At 42.2% G+C, this 16967-nt stretch overlaps 1 protein-coding gene across 1 annotated transcript in view; it reads left to right on the forward strand.

The window, feature by feature from the left end:
- Positions 1-11388, forward strand: part of C1_2H10orf143 (chromosome 1_2 C10orf143 homolog) — a 144464-nt gene extending 133076 nt beyond the window's left edge. The window contains exon 5 of the mRNA XM_085606208.1: positions 9951-11388. Within this exon, the coding sequence (XP_085462334.1) occupies positions 9951-9980 (30 nt within the window). The 3' untranslated portion in view covers positions 9981-11388. The remainder of the gene's footprint in view (positions 1-9950) is intronic.
- The last annotated feature ends 5579 nt before the right edge of the window (positions 11389-16967 follow it).

Consider the following 16967-nt stretch of genomic DNA (forward strand, 5'->3'; position numbering starts at 1 on the left):
GAACTACCCGCTGCCTGCCTGAGCACCACTGGCTGTCAGTGGCCTGTCGGGTGTCCGCTAATGTATTGGACCAGTACAAGTTTCTGATTCATCAGTTGGATCAAAAGTTAAAACAAAGCTAAAAACAGCTTTTTCACAATCTAGGCATAACTATGGAAATATATAACCATCCATATCCATATCGGGTATCCGGTGCGCTTTACATAGCACCAGTAGCATTACATGAGAACACATTCATTTTTGTTAGACACGCGGAGATTAAGTGATTTTCCCATATTCACAGGATGTTCAGCGTCCTTGCTGAGACTCGAACCCAGTTCCCCAGATTCGAGGTCGACAGCCCTAGCAGTTAGGCCAACTCCTCTCCCCAATATATATATATATATATATATATATATATATATATATATATATATATATATATATATATATATATATATATATTCCTTCCCCAAAAAATGAATGCAGAGGAAAGAACGGCACTCAACAGGGCTTTAAATTCACAGGATGTGATTTATTTCCATCAGAAAAAATATCTGTAAAAGCGTCTACGTGTTTGGGCACAGAGTCTTTGTCACCCCGCTGACAACATATTAACGGGCAACATAGAAATGTTATATTCATAGACCTAGAAAACGCGAGACTTTTCTAATACATTCATGAGTATCTACTATGGCGGCCATCTTATGGTAGCAGCAGAGTTTACCAATCTTATGTTGTTTAAATAAACATTAACAAAAAAAAGTATGAGTAAATCAATATGAGTCATTAAAATACAAGAACACAATTTGCATGATATATACAAATAGCTCTCAGCTTAGTACATTGGCCCTGCCACAGCGCAGCCTGTTTTCACAATAAACTCAAAAATAGTGTATGATACAAAATCTTGCCATACACCAATTGTCGCTAGATATATGTGAGTTACCCATTGTGATCACATATTTGTACAACTGTTTAAATTAATCAAAAAATAAATACAGCAAAAATTAATTTTGGAGAATGCACACTCCGTATCCCCATTAAACATAAGCAGGACACCTACACAATTTAGCAATGGCTTAGCACTTAAAATTTCAATTCTTTCAAGTGAAATATACCTGAATATTACAGTGTGTACCATGTTTCTCGGGATATAAAAAAAATTAAAATATATACATCATTATTGAAACTCCATATAACTCAGTAGAATACTGTGTCCAGCTAGAATACAATCAAAGGATACTGCCCCCATTGGGCATAGTAATCTAGCCCCATTGGGCAATGACAATCAAATCAAATATGCACCACAATAATTAAATTAGAACATAATAGCTTGCTCCCGACACTAAGTCCTAAACAGAAAACGAAAACAAAAAAACAAGAGATAGAGCGGCTCTTTTGCTCTCCCCGCAGTGAACCGGAACGCAGACGCCTGTGGAACAGGAACATCCGAGCAGGCCCTGAAAAAAATACATAGAAGAAGAAATTGTGTGTGTGTATATATATATATATATATATATATATATATATATATATATATATATATATATATCCCCGTTAACAAGAAGGACACGTCTGAGACGGGCACTGAAGAAAGACAATCTATGTCTGAAACGCGTCTGCCTAGCGTTTCAGGAACCTTCTGCTCACCTACGAAAATAAAGCTGCTTTTTGTACCTCCGGAGTTGGTCACACTCTTTCATTTGGGGTGAAGAGATTGGTGTGTTGTATCGCCAGTAAAGCAGGCACCGGCATTGTGACCGCCCTCCCGTCCAGGAGCTACGCATTAAACCTGCATCTTTGGGGGGGGGGGGGCGTGGCCAACCGGGCAGCGAGATGGCCGCTCTGTGAGTGAGCTCCGCCGGCTGCACCAATTAATCCTTGCATAATCCTGCTCCAGACACACACGGCGCCCTGCACCACACGCTGGCTGGCGGCGGAAACCCCGGAGCCTCACTGGTCGAAACTCGGGGGCTGCCGAGGGGAAGACGGCCGCGCTGTGGCCCTGGACATCCTGCCAGAGTGCGGGTCGAATCTACGGTCCGCGATCCTGGGGGCCTGAGACGGCCTGCGGCAGTTGCCACAGATCGGGGATTACAGGGCCTTGCGGGAGAGCCCGGGCTGCAGCCTCCGGGCCGAGACGGAGTGGAGGACCTGAACTGCACGGGCCGATGGAACGATCCTAGGCTGGAGCAGCAGCATCGTGGCATATCTCTCCGGCTGAGGGGACCGTGGCTGACACACACTTGCCTGGGCCTTGATTGAGGGGACCCGGACGGCGAGGCCGCCATTTTGTGTAGGACTTCGGCGCTGGGAGGGCGACGGGCTGCAAAGGAGGTCTCCCCGCTCTGGACCGGAGAGGGCCCTGTGCCGAGTGAAAAGTCCTGCAAGGAGAGACGGCAATACCAGAGGTGGGACTGCGCGGATGGCTGCTGCCGGAGTATACTCGAGCGCTGGCTGAGCTCCGGAGGCGGGCGACGAGAGCGCTGTGCATGTTCCCCCCTTGGTTGATAACTGGACCTGCGCGACGATGCGGGTGCGGGGAGGTCCGTGAGGGGCCTGGCCCTGACGCGCTGTAAGTGGGACACCGGGGCCCGTGCCGCATGGTTCCAGGGATGTAAGAGCGGCGCCTGACGTGACATTCTGCTGTTTGTGAACCGTGGGGGCTCGCGCCAGATCAGCACTTGTAAATACATACACCCCTTGCACCCATGATCTGGGGGCCTGCGACGGGCTACTGTGGACACCCGGCTCGGCATGGATGGTAATGCGTGACTCCTGGTCCCTTCCTGGTCGCGGAACCCCATGCTACTAGCCAGAGCCCATATGCTATTGGCGGGGGTCGCGGTGGACCCGTTTGCGAGCTAACGACCGCCAAGTGGACGACTACCGCCTGTGAATCACACAGAGGCTGGGCCAGGAAGGTGGATCCGCGTGGTGCTGAGGTGGTGGCGGATCGGCGGCGGAGCTACAGCAAGGTACGCTACTTTGCGGTCCCTCCTGGGTGTGGATGCTGTGAGGGTTTTCGCTGGGCGTGGACCCGTCGCTTGTGAGCTGAGAGCTGGGTGCCTGCGGAGGTCCTGCTGTAGTCTGATTCCCGAGTGTAGGAGACCCCCGTCGCTGGCCTATCACCGTCGCCATAACTAATAGAACCTGTAAGCACATGCAGTGATCCTTGAGCTCTGAGACGGCTTAGCAGTGACTGCGTGGAGTGCGGGTAGTGCCCCTGGGGTTCCGGGCACTGGCGCTGCAGGCTGATACGTAGCTCCCTGGCATTGGTGCGGGCTGCGTTTGAGGGATACCCCCGAAGGCAATCGCTTCTGGGCCATCAAAATGGGGGGGAAGAATGATGCCAAGCAGCCCAAACTCATTTTCGAACAAAAGCGTCAGGCCAAGCAGCGGGCGACGGATCTGGAACCGGCGGAGTCATCGTCGCAGGGGGCAAGTTCGGACGGGGATCTCAGGGAACTGATGATGGAGGTTAGATCGAGCCTCAAAAGCATAGACGCCAAGCTGGACGGCATGTCCTCGCAACTGGACTCTGTGAAAAAGCAGGTTGACACGCATGAAACCAGGCTGGATGGCCTTGAAAACAGGCATACAGAGTGCTGCGAGTTCCAACAAGCTACCAAATGCCAACTTACATCTATAGAAAAAGAACTGGAATTCCTCCGGGCCAAGACGGATGATTTGGAAGCGCGCTCTCGCAGATCCAACATACGCATCACGGGCGTCCCGGAGACGACGAACACAGGCAGAATGGAGGTGTATGTGTCCGACCTGCTTCACGAACTCTTTGACCCTGCGCTTTCACAGGTATTTGCGGTTGAACGGGCACACAGATCGCTGGGGAAAAAACCACCGGTGGGGGCGCCGCCGCGGCCCATTCTGGTTAAGCTTCTTAATTTCCAAGACAGAGACATCATCTTACGCCTTGCTAGGGAAAAGGGTAAAATCGCGCATAGAGGCAACAACATCTCCTTTTACCCTGACTTCACCCCCTTGGTGCAGGCCGCCCGTAAAGAATTTCTGCCTGCTAAAAAACTGCTAATACAAGCTAATGTCCCATACGCACTGCTGTATCCAGCCAAATTGAGAGTGACACACGAAGGCACCACACATCATTTCACGGATACTAAGTCGGCGCTAAAATTTGCTAAACACCTAGGTGGTGCTGGGGCGAGACAGAGGTCGCCAAGGACGGAGGTGGGAGACAGTCATCTCAGTGAGAATGAGTGATCTCATTGACCTTGGGCACAGTGCCATATCCCAATGGGATGTCTTCCGCTGCTGGTACTCTAACGGTTCCTTTCAGCCTACAGGTGACCTTGTGGATCTGAATCAGCCTCGGGGCGGACGTGGGAGGGCGGCCCCTGCTCTTTGTGTGGCCTTGCTGGCATGTACTCTCATTATAATGCTTCTCTGAGGTGTGGGTCGGGGGCTGCGTGGGGTGGTCAACGCTGGAGTTGTGTCTGGACTGCTATAGTGCAGCCACCCTGTGCGAACGGGGGTGTACGCTTGGAGCACCACGCCCTCATGGGGTGTCTCCCTTTGTTTTTGTGTTTAAGTTGCCGACAAACTCGGCGTGCCTGTGGAGGTGTTTTATCACAACCTGTTTGGGGGGTTGGTGAGGGCGGCGGGTGGGGGGGGGGGGAGTTGGAATGTTTGATGTTATTTTTGTTTACAGTGCCTGATTGGTTTTGATCCTGTCTGATTTTGCTGCGGATATGTATGTCCATCACTGTAATGTCATTGACTTGCTGGTTTGAATAAACAAATTTCCCCCCCAAAAAAAAAAAAACCTGCATCTTTTGGTGTTTGCATGAACTGCAATTGCGTCGCCCCCCCCGTGCTGGATTCTCATATGGTGATGACAGGCGCATGGGGAGAGAGGAGGCAGAATCGATCTGCCTGATAAGGAGGACAAAGGGCTGCTCTTACCTACTGCCGGGACGACCTGAAATCACTGTTGGCAGCACTGGCTGTTTTTGAGGGCTCTACACTGGAGGAGCACAATCAGTGAACTACAGAGCCCAGCATGCAGCTGTTCAGCAGGAGTAGTGCGAAGTGCCTTACACCTGTGAGGTGAAGGAGGGGCGAGTGGTCACGTGACAAGGAGTGGTCAATGCTTTTAAACATCGAGTAACGGACCCCCGTTAACAAGAAGGACACATCTGAGACGGGCACTGAAGAAAGACAATCTATGTCTGAAACGCGTCTGCCTAGCGTTTCAGGGACCTTCTGCTCACCTACGAAAATAAAGCTGCTTTTTGTACCTCCGGAGTTGGTCACACTCTTTCATTTGGGGTGAAGAGATTGGTGTGATATATATATATAGATATATATATATATATATATATATATATATATATATATATATATATATATATATATATATATATATATATATATATTCACTGAAAAAACCATAGGTTTCACACATGTTATAGTTAGCTGTACATTTCACTCGTAAAAAACCAATGAAATTCCCCCGTTATAGTTAGTGCAGGCAACTATAACTCACGCGACCGCAATCCTCTGCTGATGCTAATACTGTATTTAAACACTTATTTGCCCATGTCTTCTTCCATTAAATTTTAGCTATACATATATTACAAATATTTTCTTTTCATAAAGACACATATGTCATCAGCAGAAGATTGCGGTCGCGTGAGTTATAGTTGCCTGCACTAACTATAACGGGGGAATTTCATTGGTTTTTTACGAGTGAAATGTACAGCTAACTATAACATGTGTGAAACCTATGGTTTTTTCAGTGAATTTGTACGGTTTTTTAAATGCTAAGTTACTTTACGCCATTCGTGGCGTGCGCGCCCAGTTAACGCAGTTCGTTCCGTGCCCACGTTATGCGGGATGGGCCATGTACGCACGATGCGCTTCGCGCACCGTGCGCACATTTGTTAATTTCATACCGCTTATATGCCATGCACAAATGGTGCCCTTCGGGCACCATTTGCACACGTGGTGGGGAGAATGTGGATAATTTTTTTTTTTTAAAATTTTTACCGTACGTGTACGGTAAGCGTAATCGGCGATTTTCCGAAAAAAAAAATATGTTTTTTTTGGACTTGGGGGTTGTTTGGGGACCCCTATATCAATGCTGGGTGGTTAGGATCTCAAGAAACTGCCTCTTTAGACATTTTTGGGCTTCGTTTTTGCTGCCCAACTCAGAGAGCGAGAGAGAAAATGGCGGCCGCTGCTTCCTGGTTTCGACCGATTCGAATGTTTACTAACATCTAAGAGCCAATCAAAATCGCGCTCGCGCACGCCACCGTACGCGTACGGTAAGCTTACGGTAAGCGCACCGTAAGCGCACCATAAGCTGCCACAGATATATATATTGATTTAAAGGCTATTTTCTCAGAATCTACTGAACATATTTACACCAAACCTACAAAAGGCACTTCCTTGACCTGAGGACTACCTCTCTGCCAAATTTCAAGTAATTCTGTTCAGCCGTTCGGGCTGTAGCTGTGTCTAAAGGTCCTATGGAAAAATGCATGGGAAAAATGCGTTTTGGGACCCCCCTTTTATCTCAGCCCCCGCTTGACGAATCCCCCCGAGACTTACAGGGTAGGAGCAGAGCGTAGCGCCCCACCTATTTTGAAAAATTCGCGAGGATTCGTCGACCGGCGCCAAAGTTATTCAAAATAGAATGTTGCGGATTTCCTATGGAAACGTGGTCCTAACTATAACTACCTACTGGCGACAGCCAGTAGGTAATATATATATATATATATATATATATATATATATATATATATATATATATATATATATATATATATATATATATATATATATATATATATTAACAAAACCACATCAGTTCTAGTTTTCTCATGTAGCTAGAACTCCTGTTCTTAAGTAACTATAACTCGCGCCCCGCTGTGCAGTCTTGTCATCAACCTTAATTTAACACATTGGCCCCTGGGATGGGTGCCCAAGGCCTGAAAGTATCTCTCTTTCTAAAATATGGCCATATTTCAATTTCCAATCGATCACTATGTCTGAAGATATCACAACCGGGTCACTCCAATGTCTGATATTGGACTCCACGGAGAGAACAGACAATTCAGTGGCCGCCACAGGCAATCCAATAATATCTTCTCAACAGTGCTCCAAACGAGGCCAGGGGTAAACAAAGTTGACCGTGCAGCTGACAGAGCAGAGGATGTGGCCTAACTGCTAGAAAGGTCGACCTCGAAGCTGGGGAGCCAGGTTCGGGTCTTGGCAGGGACGCTGAACATCCTGTGATTCTGGGGAAAAAACGTTTTCTCCTTGTGCCTAACAAAATGAATTGGTCTGTCTGTAATGCAACTGGTGCTCATGTACAATGCTCTGATAAGTTTGGGTCGAGTTCACACTATATAAAACTCCAAAATAGATTGTGTGCAAGATAAAATAGAAGTCCCAATAAACGCTTACTCCAGATCCGCAGTAATGACAGTGTTCTTCCAAAGAGTAACTCACAGCGTATTTTGGCCTACACAGGATAATTTAAAACGTGTTCTGGGATCCCCCTTTTTCTCTTCCCCCACTTAAAGGATCACCCAAAATTTTACAGGAAGGAGCTGAGGTGGATTAACTTTTTTCGTGAAGATTTGTCAAACAGCCCTAAAGTAATTAGCAAAATAAAATTCTCTTTCTTTGGAAACTCTGACCTAACTAGAATTACACAATGTCAACCACCACTGTGTAATCTATATATATATATATATATATATATATATATATATATATTCCTCAAATTGCCCTGAAGCTTTGGAAGCGCACTCAGTCACTCTGCCCTCCGGCTTGTAAGAATGCAGCCTGCCTTAAATGTTCCACTCTTTAATCAGGATGCCGACGCGTTTCAAGGTTCCAAAACCCCTTCCTCATGGGCTGAACAAACAACAGCATTCGAAAGCTCACATGCCTGCATTTCCGGTTTTTATTCATTTGCATATCACGATGGGCGTGTGTGTAAAGCAACAATTATTAAGATGCATGCTGGAACATAGTGTTCATTTCACGAGTTCAAAATGCATAGTTTGTTATTATTATGTTCATTCATACCTTTAGTAGGTTGCCTATAGTAGGTTGTGTCACACGCAGGCAGGCTCAATTAGCATTTTGGAGTGACATGCTGATCCGATAATGAAAGTTCAAGTCGGCAGCCTCGCCAGCTGATTACAGAATCTCTCCCAGTTGGCGATGGTGCAACTCCCCACGGCTGGGCTGCCGTGCGAACATGTATTCCTCAAATTGCCCTGAAGCTTTGGAAGCGCACTCAAAGTCACTCTGCCCTCCGGCTTGTAAGAATGCAGCCTGCCTTAAATGTTCCACTCTTTAATCAGGATGCCGACGCGTTTCAAGGTTCCAAAACCCCTTCCTCATGGGCTGAACAAACAACAGCATTCGAAAGCTCACATGCCTGCATTTCCGGTTTTTATTCATTTGCATATCACGATGGGCGTGTGTGTAAAGCAACAATTATTAAGATGCATGCTGGAACATAGTGTTCATTTCACGAGTTCAAAATGCATAGTTTGTTATTATTATGTTCATTCATACCTTTAGTAGGTTGCCTATAGTAGGTTGTGTCACACGCAGGCAGGCTCAATTAGCATTTTGGAGTGACATGCTGATCCGATAATGAAAGTTCAAGTCGGCAGCCTCGCCAGCTGATTACAGAATCTCTCCCAGTTGGCGATGGTGCAACTCCCCACGGCTGGGCTGCCGTGCGAACATGTATTCCTCAAATTGCCCTGAAGCTTTGGAAGCGCACTCAAAGTCACTCTGCCCTCCGGCTTGTAAGAATGCAGCCTGCCTTAAATGTTCCACTCTTTAATCAGGATAATACTGTAATCCCGGATCCTGCTGGTTGCTATATTTTAATTTAATCGTTGGTGTGATTCAGCGGTTAACAGCAGCGGTGTGTGCCTCCAGATATGCTTGGGCACTTTGAGTTGGAATATATATATATATATATATATATATATATATATATATATATATATATATATATATATATATATATATTATGCTTTTTATAGCATGCTTGTGTGCTTCATTCTCTACTCCTTGTATGTTAGTTTTGCTGATATAATCAGGTTATTGTATAATAAATATGTACAGTATACAAAGTGCGTGTGTGTGTGTGTCAAGTATGGTGGTGGGGCACTTGGAGCTGGACGACGACTGTTTAGTGTCTGGCAGCACTGATTGGATATCCCAAAAGGAGCCTTACCTCTGGGGTAATGTATGGGAAGGCTTTTGGGGCCCCCCTATTTCTTCTCTACGTGACTAGTGGGTATGCCTTTATTGTCTATGTTGTTTCTAGTTAGGAGTGGTGGAAATTTGTGTCCTTTTTTTTTCCATGCATAAGATGCCTTATTTTCCCGAACATTTCTCAAAATATACCTGGCCGGGCCGCTGTGTGGAAACAGAGTATGCCCACAATATTAAATTATAATTTAAATTCACCGCTAAAAAAATATTTTGCAAGCCTCCCGTGGCATTTTCTGCATTGAGTTCATTGTAAGTTTTTTTCCCTCTTGCGTTACCTTTTTCAGTTTGTTAAATTTATTGCATGGAACTTACACTAAATATTGGGATTAAATGTTCATATTCAATAAATGTAGCTAATTTGAAACTTTAGAAAGTGTTTTTATAGATTGAAAAAACTCTTTTGGGAAGTGATATGCACTAGGAATGACCAATCAGTAATACACCATTTTGGGATGTGTAAAACACTAGGAGGAAACCAATCCGCTTTTAGTTTGCCGGCTTTGATTTTGAATTTGGGCGCTTAGATAAATGTATCACCGGACAGCTGGCATAATCTGCGCAATACACTGCAGAATGATGCTCTTTAAAATATGAATGTTCTGCATGTTAACAGAAATTGTGTTGGAACTGTTGGTCTTTGCATATGTTTAGCATGTTAAACTTTGTTGTTGCAGGGTCACATTAACCACATCTTGGGACTGTAGAAGATTGGAATGACATCATGAACATCCTGTATTGTGTCTGGAACACACAGATTATTGGCGTTATGAAATTGTTACAAAGTGCCTAATTCAAACTAGTTAGTGTAACCTATACATTTCAGAACTCCAGTTTCAGCTGCCTAACCATTTCTCAACTAGACAACAAATTCTACCGGTGCGTTAGTAGTGGTATTCTACCTCCAGTCAAATAAGATGTCTTAAAATGGTAGCTTTGAAGCTGAGAAATGGAAGTGATTACGTAGTGAAAGCTAAATGTGCTTTCTTTGTAGCCTACTGTAAAGGAATGAAGTTGGGCTACCCCAGCCTTAAAACTAGAGGTAGGAGGAACTCGCGGAGTTTCACTCAGTGGAATTCTGCGAAGTTACAGAAATTGTGAGATTCTGCGGAATTCTACCAACAGGGGGAAAGATGCAGCTCACGCTTTAATTTGATAACAGTAGCGCGAGCAGCGCTGGATATATGCCCGAAAAACACCATGCATTGCGCAAGAGCATACAGTCATTCGAGTTGATATTGCTGTCGCTTGAGTTGAGAATCTACTCGAGCAGAAGCCCTTTGACTGAGACCACTTGTGAACGCTGGCGACCCCCCCCACCTGGCATTAGATATATTACATATTTTGGAGCCTCCCGGGAAAAACATTCCAACACACGATATTTGACGGGATGTTCAAAGAGTAAATCGGAGCAAACAAAATTCAGCCAATTCCACGGATGGAACAAATATTCTGCCTACCCCTACTTAAAACACATGAAATGTTAAACTGTAAAAAGCCTAGTTCAATATTGCACTGCTAACCCTGTATATCTCACTTATAAGTATATTCCTATTTACTTTATGACCACTTTGTCGCACATAATCATTTTTATAATAATTTACAAAAGTATCTTTATTTTTTATGTTCTACTTCTTTTAAACATTTCAAAAATTGTTTAACATTCTCTTTTTAAAACATGTAAGAAAAAAATCGTATTGTTTAAATGTTGTTTTTATTTGAAGACTAAAACATGTTGCAGAATTCACTGCCTCTATGCTTTTACTAAAACAGGCCAGTTAAAGTATTTTTTTAATAATAGATCTATATAGCTTGTCTTCCCTGAAAAGAAAGGCTGGTTCCTAGATGTGTATTTTGTACTGCACATAGTCATATTAGATTATTTTTGTTGGATTATGGAATAATGTCAAACAGTTTAGAAAATGCTTTGATCATGTTTTATAGTATAAACATTTCTACTACATTTTAGTCTGCCTTTCCAATTAAACTATTTGATCTACAGAATACTGATTTATGCACCTTTTTAATAAAACAACTTTTATTATGTTGCTTTACGTAGAACTAGTGTATAATACTGTAACAATGTTTTAAAATCTAAATGAAGAATGAATATCACTGCTGATTTGTTGAGTTCTTCTTTAGGAGGGAACAAAGAGAGCTTAGTTGTATGTCAGTGTCAACGTGTTTTGATGCAAAAATATTATCAATTGAGCAATCCTTTAGTAAGCAGTCCTTTAGTAATGCTTTTCTTGCAATCTGTTATCTGAGTGGGGTTACTCTGCAAAACTGACTCGCACATCCCACCCATATAATTACAGTGGAAAATCTTCTACAATTCAGGTAGGAAGCAAGAGTTGTTTTTGTTTTTACTTAAAATGATAAATTACTGATCTCAGAGTGTTAAGTGATTATTGAGCTGCGCTCACAGACTAGGTCATCTTTTGTCGAAGCTAAGGCCTAGTGTTGCCTTCTGCAACCCTGAAGTACTGGATAGGTACAGGGAACATTTGTAAGAAAGGTGAATCAAGTACTAGAAAGTGATCTGGTCCCTCCCAGAGCAAAAATCTGAAGGTTAGGAAAAAACCATAGGCAAGTGTAAGTTCTGTGTTGAATCAAAATTTCTTGAAAATAGGTAGAGTAGTGAGAGCATGCACCAGCCAGTGGCATCAAGAGGAATCAAAAAACTGAAGCGACTTCAAGCAGTGCTGCGAAACAGTACGTTCTGATTGGCTTATTTTGTAGTATCAATGGTATAGAGACAGCCGATTCAACTGAAGAAACAAATGCCACAGTAAAATGTGTACTAGTCCACAGAAACCAAGAAACTAAAAGGCAAAGCTCTTCCCCTAAACTAAATGGCAGAATGCAACAGAAAGAATATGAAGACGTTTGCTGCCAAAGCTGTAAGTATAGAAGCCACCTAAGACTATCTAAGAAATGGGCGAGTTGGGGAGAAAGTGGGGCCCGCTGTTATTGAACCCTATGCACTCTTGTGTTACATGCCCCCTTGTAAGATTATGCATTAGAAAGAGGGAATCGCAGTATTCCATGACCTGCTCTCGTATTTTTTTCTTTTTTTTGTTCAGTTTTTTTGCTGGAACTTCAGAGTGTATTATGCGTCCCCATACTTGCTCCTCGCCAGAAGCTGAGCACATAGAAATATGGGTAGACTTCCTTCCCTTGAGCTGCAAGGGAAAAGTATGGGATTGAGGATAATCAGTGAGGGAGAGGCTGTCTCTGTCTGAGGTGTCATAAGACAGCAGATAAGCGCTGCTGGGAAGTATATATTTATAACATACACAAGCTGATGATGGCTATGCACATCCTAGGTCTTACATAAATTTAGGGAAATCAATATACAAAGTCAAAACACAAAGTTAGGGTTGGTGTTCTCCTGGTAAATACATCCTGCCACCTAGGGTGCAGTGGCCAGAACCGTAAGAACCCCAGTTCGACAGAAAAATGAACAAAGAAATATTGAAGCACACAAGTCCAAAATCATGAAATGTGGTCAATAAAAATGTTTTGTGAGATTGAATTAGTGTTTTTCGTGATTTATTCTTTCCACAGTTATTCACATTCCTTGCGTCAAACTAAATATCCAGTAACCTCTAGGCTTGACTATGGTAATGCACTGTACCTGTGCCTGCCTGACTTCCTGGTTAGTAAATTGCAGGTGATACAAAATGCAGCAGCCCTGACTCTTCTGCCTTTGAGAACACTGTTTCCTCTTATTTAAGGAAACTGCACTGGCTTCCCATAAGGAAGCGGATCCTTTTTAAGACCCTGCTGCTAATACATAGGGCTCTCCATCATTCTGGTGCTGTTTATCTTAGAGCAAGGATCGGCTTTTATGTTCCATCCAGACACCTGCTCTCAGCTAACTTTTTTTGGTCAAAATTCCAAGGATCTATCCGTCCAGGATGGCAAGCCCTTTTAGTTTTTAGTACCTTTATCATGAAACAAACTCCCTTTGGATTTACAGAACATTTCAGCCACTTCCCAGTTCCAAAAGAAATTGAAAATGTGGCTTTTTAATCAAAACTAATTGTGAGGTCCCTCATTTAACTTCACTGCAGGATGCATAGCGCCAGGACACTCCCCGGAGTAACAGAGCACTTTATAAATGCCTGTTACATTACATTACAACAAACTAATGGATGAAACGGGCTGACTTAAAGCCTCTCTTTGGCCCTTATTCCGAGTTCTATGGTACTGGGTCAGCTGTAAACTTGAATATGATTTTACCGTTTTGGGCAAGTAAAATCACCCCAGAATTGTGTAGTTATGAGTGAACCCCATGGAATGGAGAATTACTGCATTTTTTTCTCCCGGTACTAAAATCGGAGAACCCCCTTTTCTATTCTGTTTTATCACACACATTTGCCATCTGCATTGAGCAGGTGTAAATATTTACAGAGGCAGGGGGGTGTGGGGTGGAGAAAGCGGGAGATGGAAGGAAAATATTTTTTCCAGAAAGGGGAAGCATTATGTGCTTCCTCCTGTTAAGAAAAAAAAGCTGTATTGAGTCTTGCCTCTTGCAGCAGCCAAAGTATTGTGAGACTTTAAAAATCTGATCAGAGTTTGCAACACCTGGTAAAACCGAGTGTGGGAGAACCTAACCAGTATTAATCAGGCAGAGCAAAATTAATGCATAAAAGTGTGTGCTAATTTCATTTCTACTGATTTGCATGAGGTTGGCAAGACCTCTACAGCTATGTTTAGGCCAGACCTAAGAACATACAGTAGATCATGTCCTCTAGGTCTCCTGTACAACCGAAGAACCATGATTTCTGAATCCTACGATCTTTATTGATAGTCCTATACAGTAGTATAATTCCCCCGTGTGTGCATGTACCCTTGAACATAACAAACTCATATTTATCCATGTGACAGTATGCACAGGGTACTAATGTCCATTTGAGATGTAGCGCCCTGCAGTTGCCTATTCAAGACAAGTGTTTTATGAAATTTAGACTGAGTGCTCAAAGAGTCCATTTAAAAATACAGTGCAGCATTCAAAATTTTAAAAACAGGTAACATTTGTCTAGTATTGAGGGAAAAGTACAGTCTAAGAGGCTTACATTGTAAAGCTGTGAAGAAAGGGGCTGCTGTTTCTTAAAGAATCTAGTAGCTTCCACTACAATGATGAACTTCACTGGCAGGTGCCTCCTTAACACATTTCTTTTTCTGGGCCATGAGGAAATATCATAGAGCATCTGGTTGAAGAAAGAAATGTATTGTTGGATCAATTAACATCATTATAATACTGTCAAGTGTTACAATGTATCTAAAAGAAGCAATACAAATCCGTCTATTAGTCAATTAGCAGTTGAATAAACTCTTCTTCTCTGTTTTTGAATTTGAAATTTGAGACAGGATGGCCAAAGTTTCTCTCATAAGTATCCAACTCTCTCTTTAAAAAGTTTTACAGTGTTTCTGAAAATAAGGAAATAAAATGTATCTACTGAACAAAAAGCAATTTAAAAAGTGCAAATGCAATACCAGAGTGCTAAATTGCATTGATATTCAATGATTAAGAGTTTTCACACTTTAAATACTCGTTCTCAGTTGCACATTTGGCAGTTGAGAGGGGATTGTCAATGTTTGCCTTGTAAGTGTCCAACTATCTCTGTCTTGGAGATAATCAGCTTAAGAATGAAGGCCAGGATATGACTAAACAATTAGATTGTCAGTTATTTTCTTTCTTTTCTGCGGTCATGAGCTCTTTCATAGTCTTGCTAATTGACTGAGTGTTGGAGTCATCCGTGGAAGCACACAAGGCAAAGCTGTAAGGCTCCTGCTTGGGTCTAGGGATTTAATCCATAACCGGTTTTTAGATCTTTATTTTTCTGAAGATATCTCCTCCGAAAATACATTTTTAATGGATGCAAAGGTAAGCATAGTTAAGGTAAACAAAAAGTACTCTACAGATAGATATATCATTATTATTTTTTTCTTTTATAAATTCATTTTTATTTTCTTTATTGGGGTAAAAACCAAATTTTTTAAATCAACTCTGACACGCTATACCCTTACCTCCCTATGCCACTACCCACTCAAGCCCTATAAATACCCTTACCACTCTATAACCCTTCTCACCCCTAAACCTTAAAAATATTCTTCTTGCTCTATACTCCTACCCACCCTAAAAATACCCTTACCACCCTATATCATTACATACCCCAAACCTTTCATATATATGTATCTATTACAGATTGACGGTATCCACCCTGTAGTTCTAGTCAGGGCCTGTGGAATTATGCGATTGTGTGGCTGCAGTGATTTTCACTTAATTATAGATTTTCCACATAATCTATCATCTGCCGCATAATCTGCAGATTATAACACAAAAACTTGTTTCTTGCTTAAATGGTTTAAAAGTTACTAAAAAATGTGGGGACAAGTTTTGCTGTGTGCTGGAAAGCCCTTTGCAAAACTGGGCAGGTCAACCTTTTGTTGCTTATGCTTATACTTGGGTGTTAAACTGGTACTGCTGCGGTGCAACTAATGCCCAGACATTGTCACCAAGTTTAAAAATGAATAAATAATGAAGTCATACTATTACAAAATGTGCAGCATTATGGTGCATAATTTGGCTTTTCATGCCGCATAAGTTACACAAACCTGCTGCATAATTTGTCCTCCTGCAGCATAATTCCAGTGGCCCTGGTTATAGTACGGATTCCGAAAGGTAGGAATTCCTCCGATTTTTGCTTGCTAATAACTTTGTGACCGTTTAACGAATCTTGACAAAACTGCACACCTGTTCTTTTTCTACATTGGCTGAATTTTGTGGTGTTTATTTAAGGGGGTGTCAAGAAAAAAAGGGGGGGTCCAGAACACCTTTTAAAAAAAAAAAAAAAAAAAAAAATTCCCATAGACTTTTTTGACCGATGTAGCAGCAAAATATGTGAACAGATTTACATTAAATTTGGGAGGAATATAGATTGACTTGCAAAGAGCCCCCTTTGTTATTTGCCCTGAATTTGTTCAGTTGTTTTAAGTAATACCGGGACCAAAACTTAGTGATATATTGGACTTTGGTATACTGTTGTACCTTTGCGGCATACTGTGGTACATGGCGATGACGAAATACAATATTATTGGTTTATGAAAGCTGTCATATTGTTTAAGTCACACTTTATCTTTGTTCTGTGTTATAAGGTGAAATACTACTTATTACTCTTTTTGTAATGTATAGGAAGAAATGAAGCAGTTTAGCAGTCTAGAGTTAGGGGAAAGTATTTTTATTGATTTTATATATTTTTTTAAAGCTTACGGTTTGCAGTGGTACTTTCTCAAAATGATCTAGAAAGTACTGCAGAACTTTTTGAAATTACATTATATATATATATATATATATATATATATATATATATATATATATATATATATATATATATATATATTGCAAAATAAAATTAGACAAAATTGGTTGGCTCTTAAAAGAGCCTTTGTGTGTGTTTTTCTTTTTTACATAAACACATTTGAATATGTGTGTCAAGCCAAGTTTTACATTTTAAAACGAAAATATGGTTCCCATAGGTAGAAAAATTTACACCATCAGGACGATAAAGTGCTCCATTTCCATACTTTACATTTAGATGAAAAATGGAGGATATTTTATGATCGCAAAGAAATGCTGCCACTGTCTTGTTCACGTCTTCAAGCCTTTTCAAACTTACCATAAT

Source organism: Triturus cristatus, chromosome 1_2 (genome assembly GCF_964204655.1).
Source record: "Triturus cristatus chromosome 1_2, aTriCri1.1, whole genome shotgun sequence".
Taxonomy (NCBI): Eukaryota; Metazoa; Chordata; class Amphibia; order Caudata; family Salamandridae; genus Triturus; species Triturus cristatus.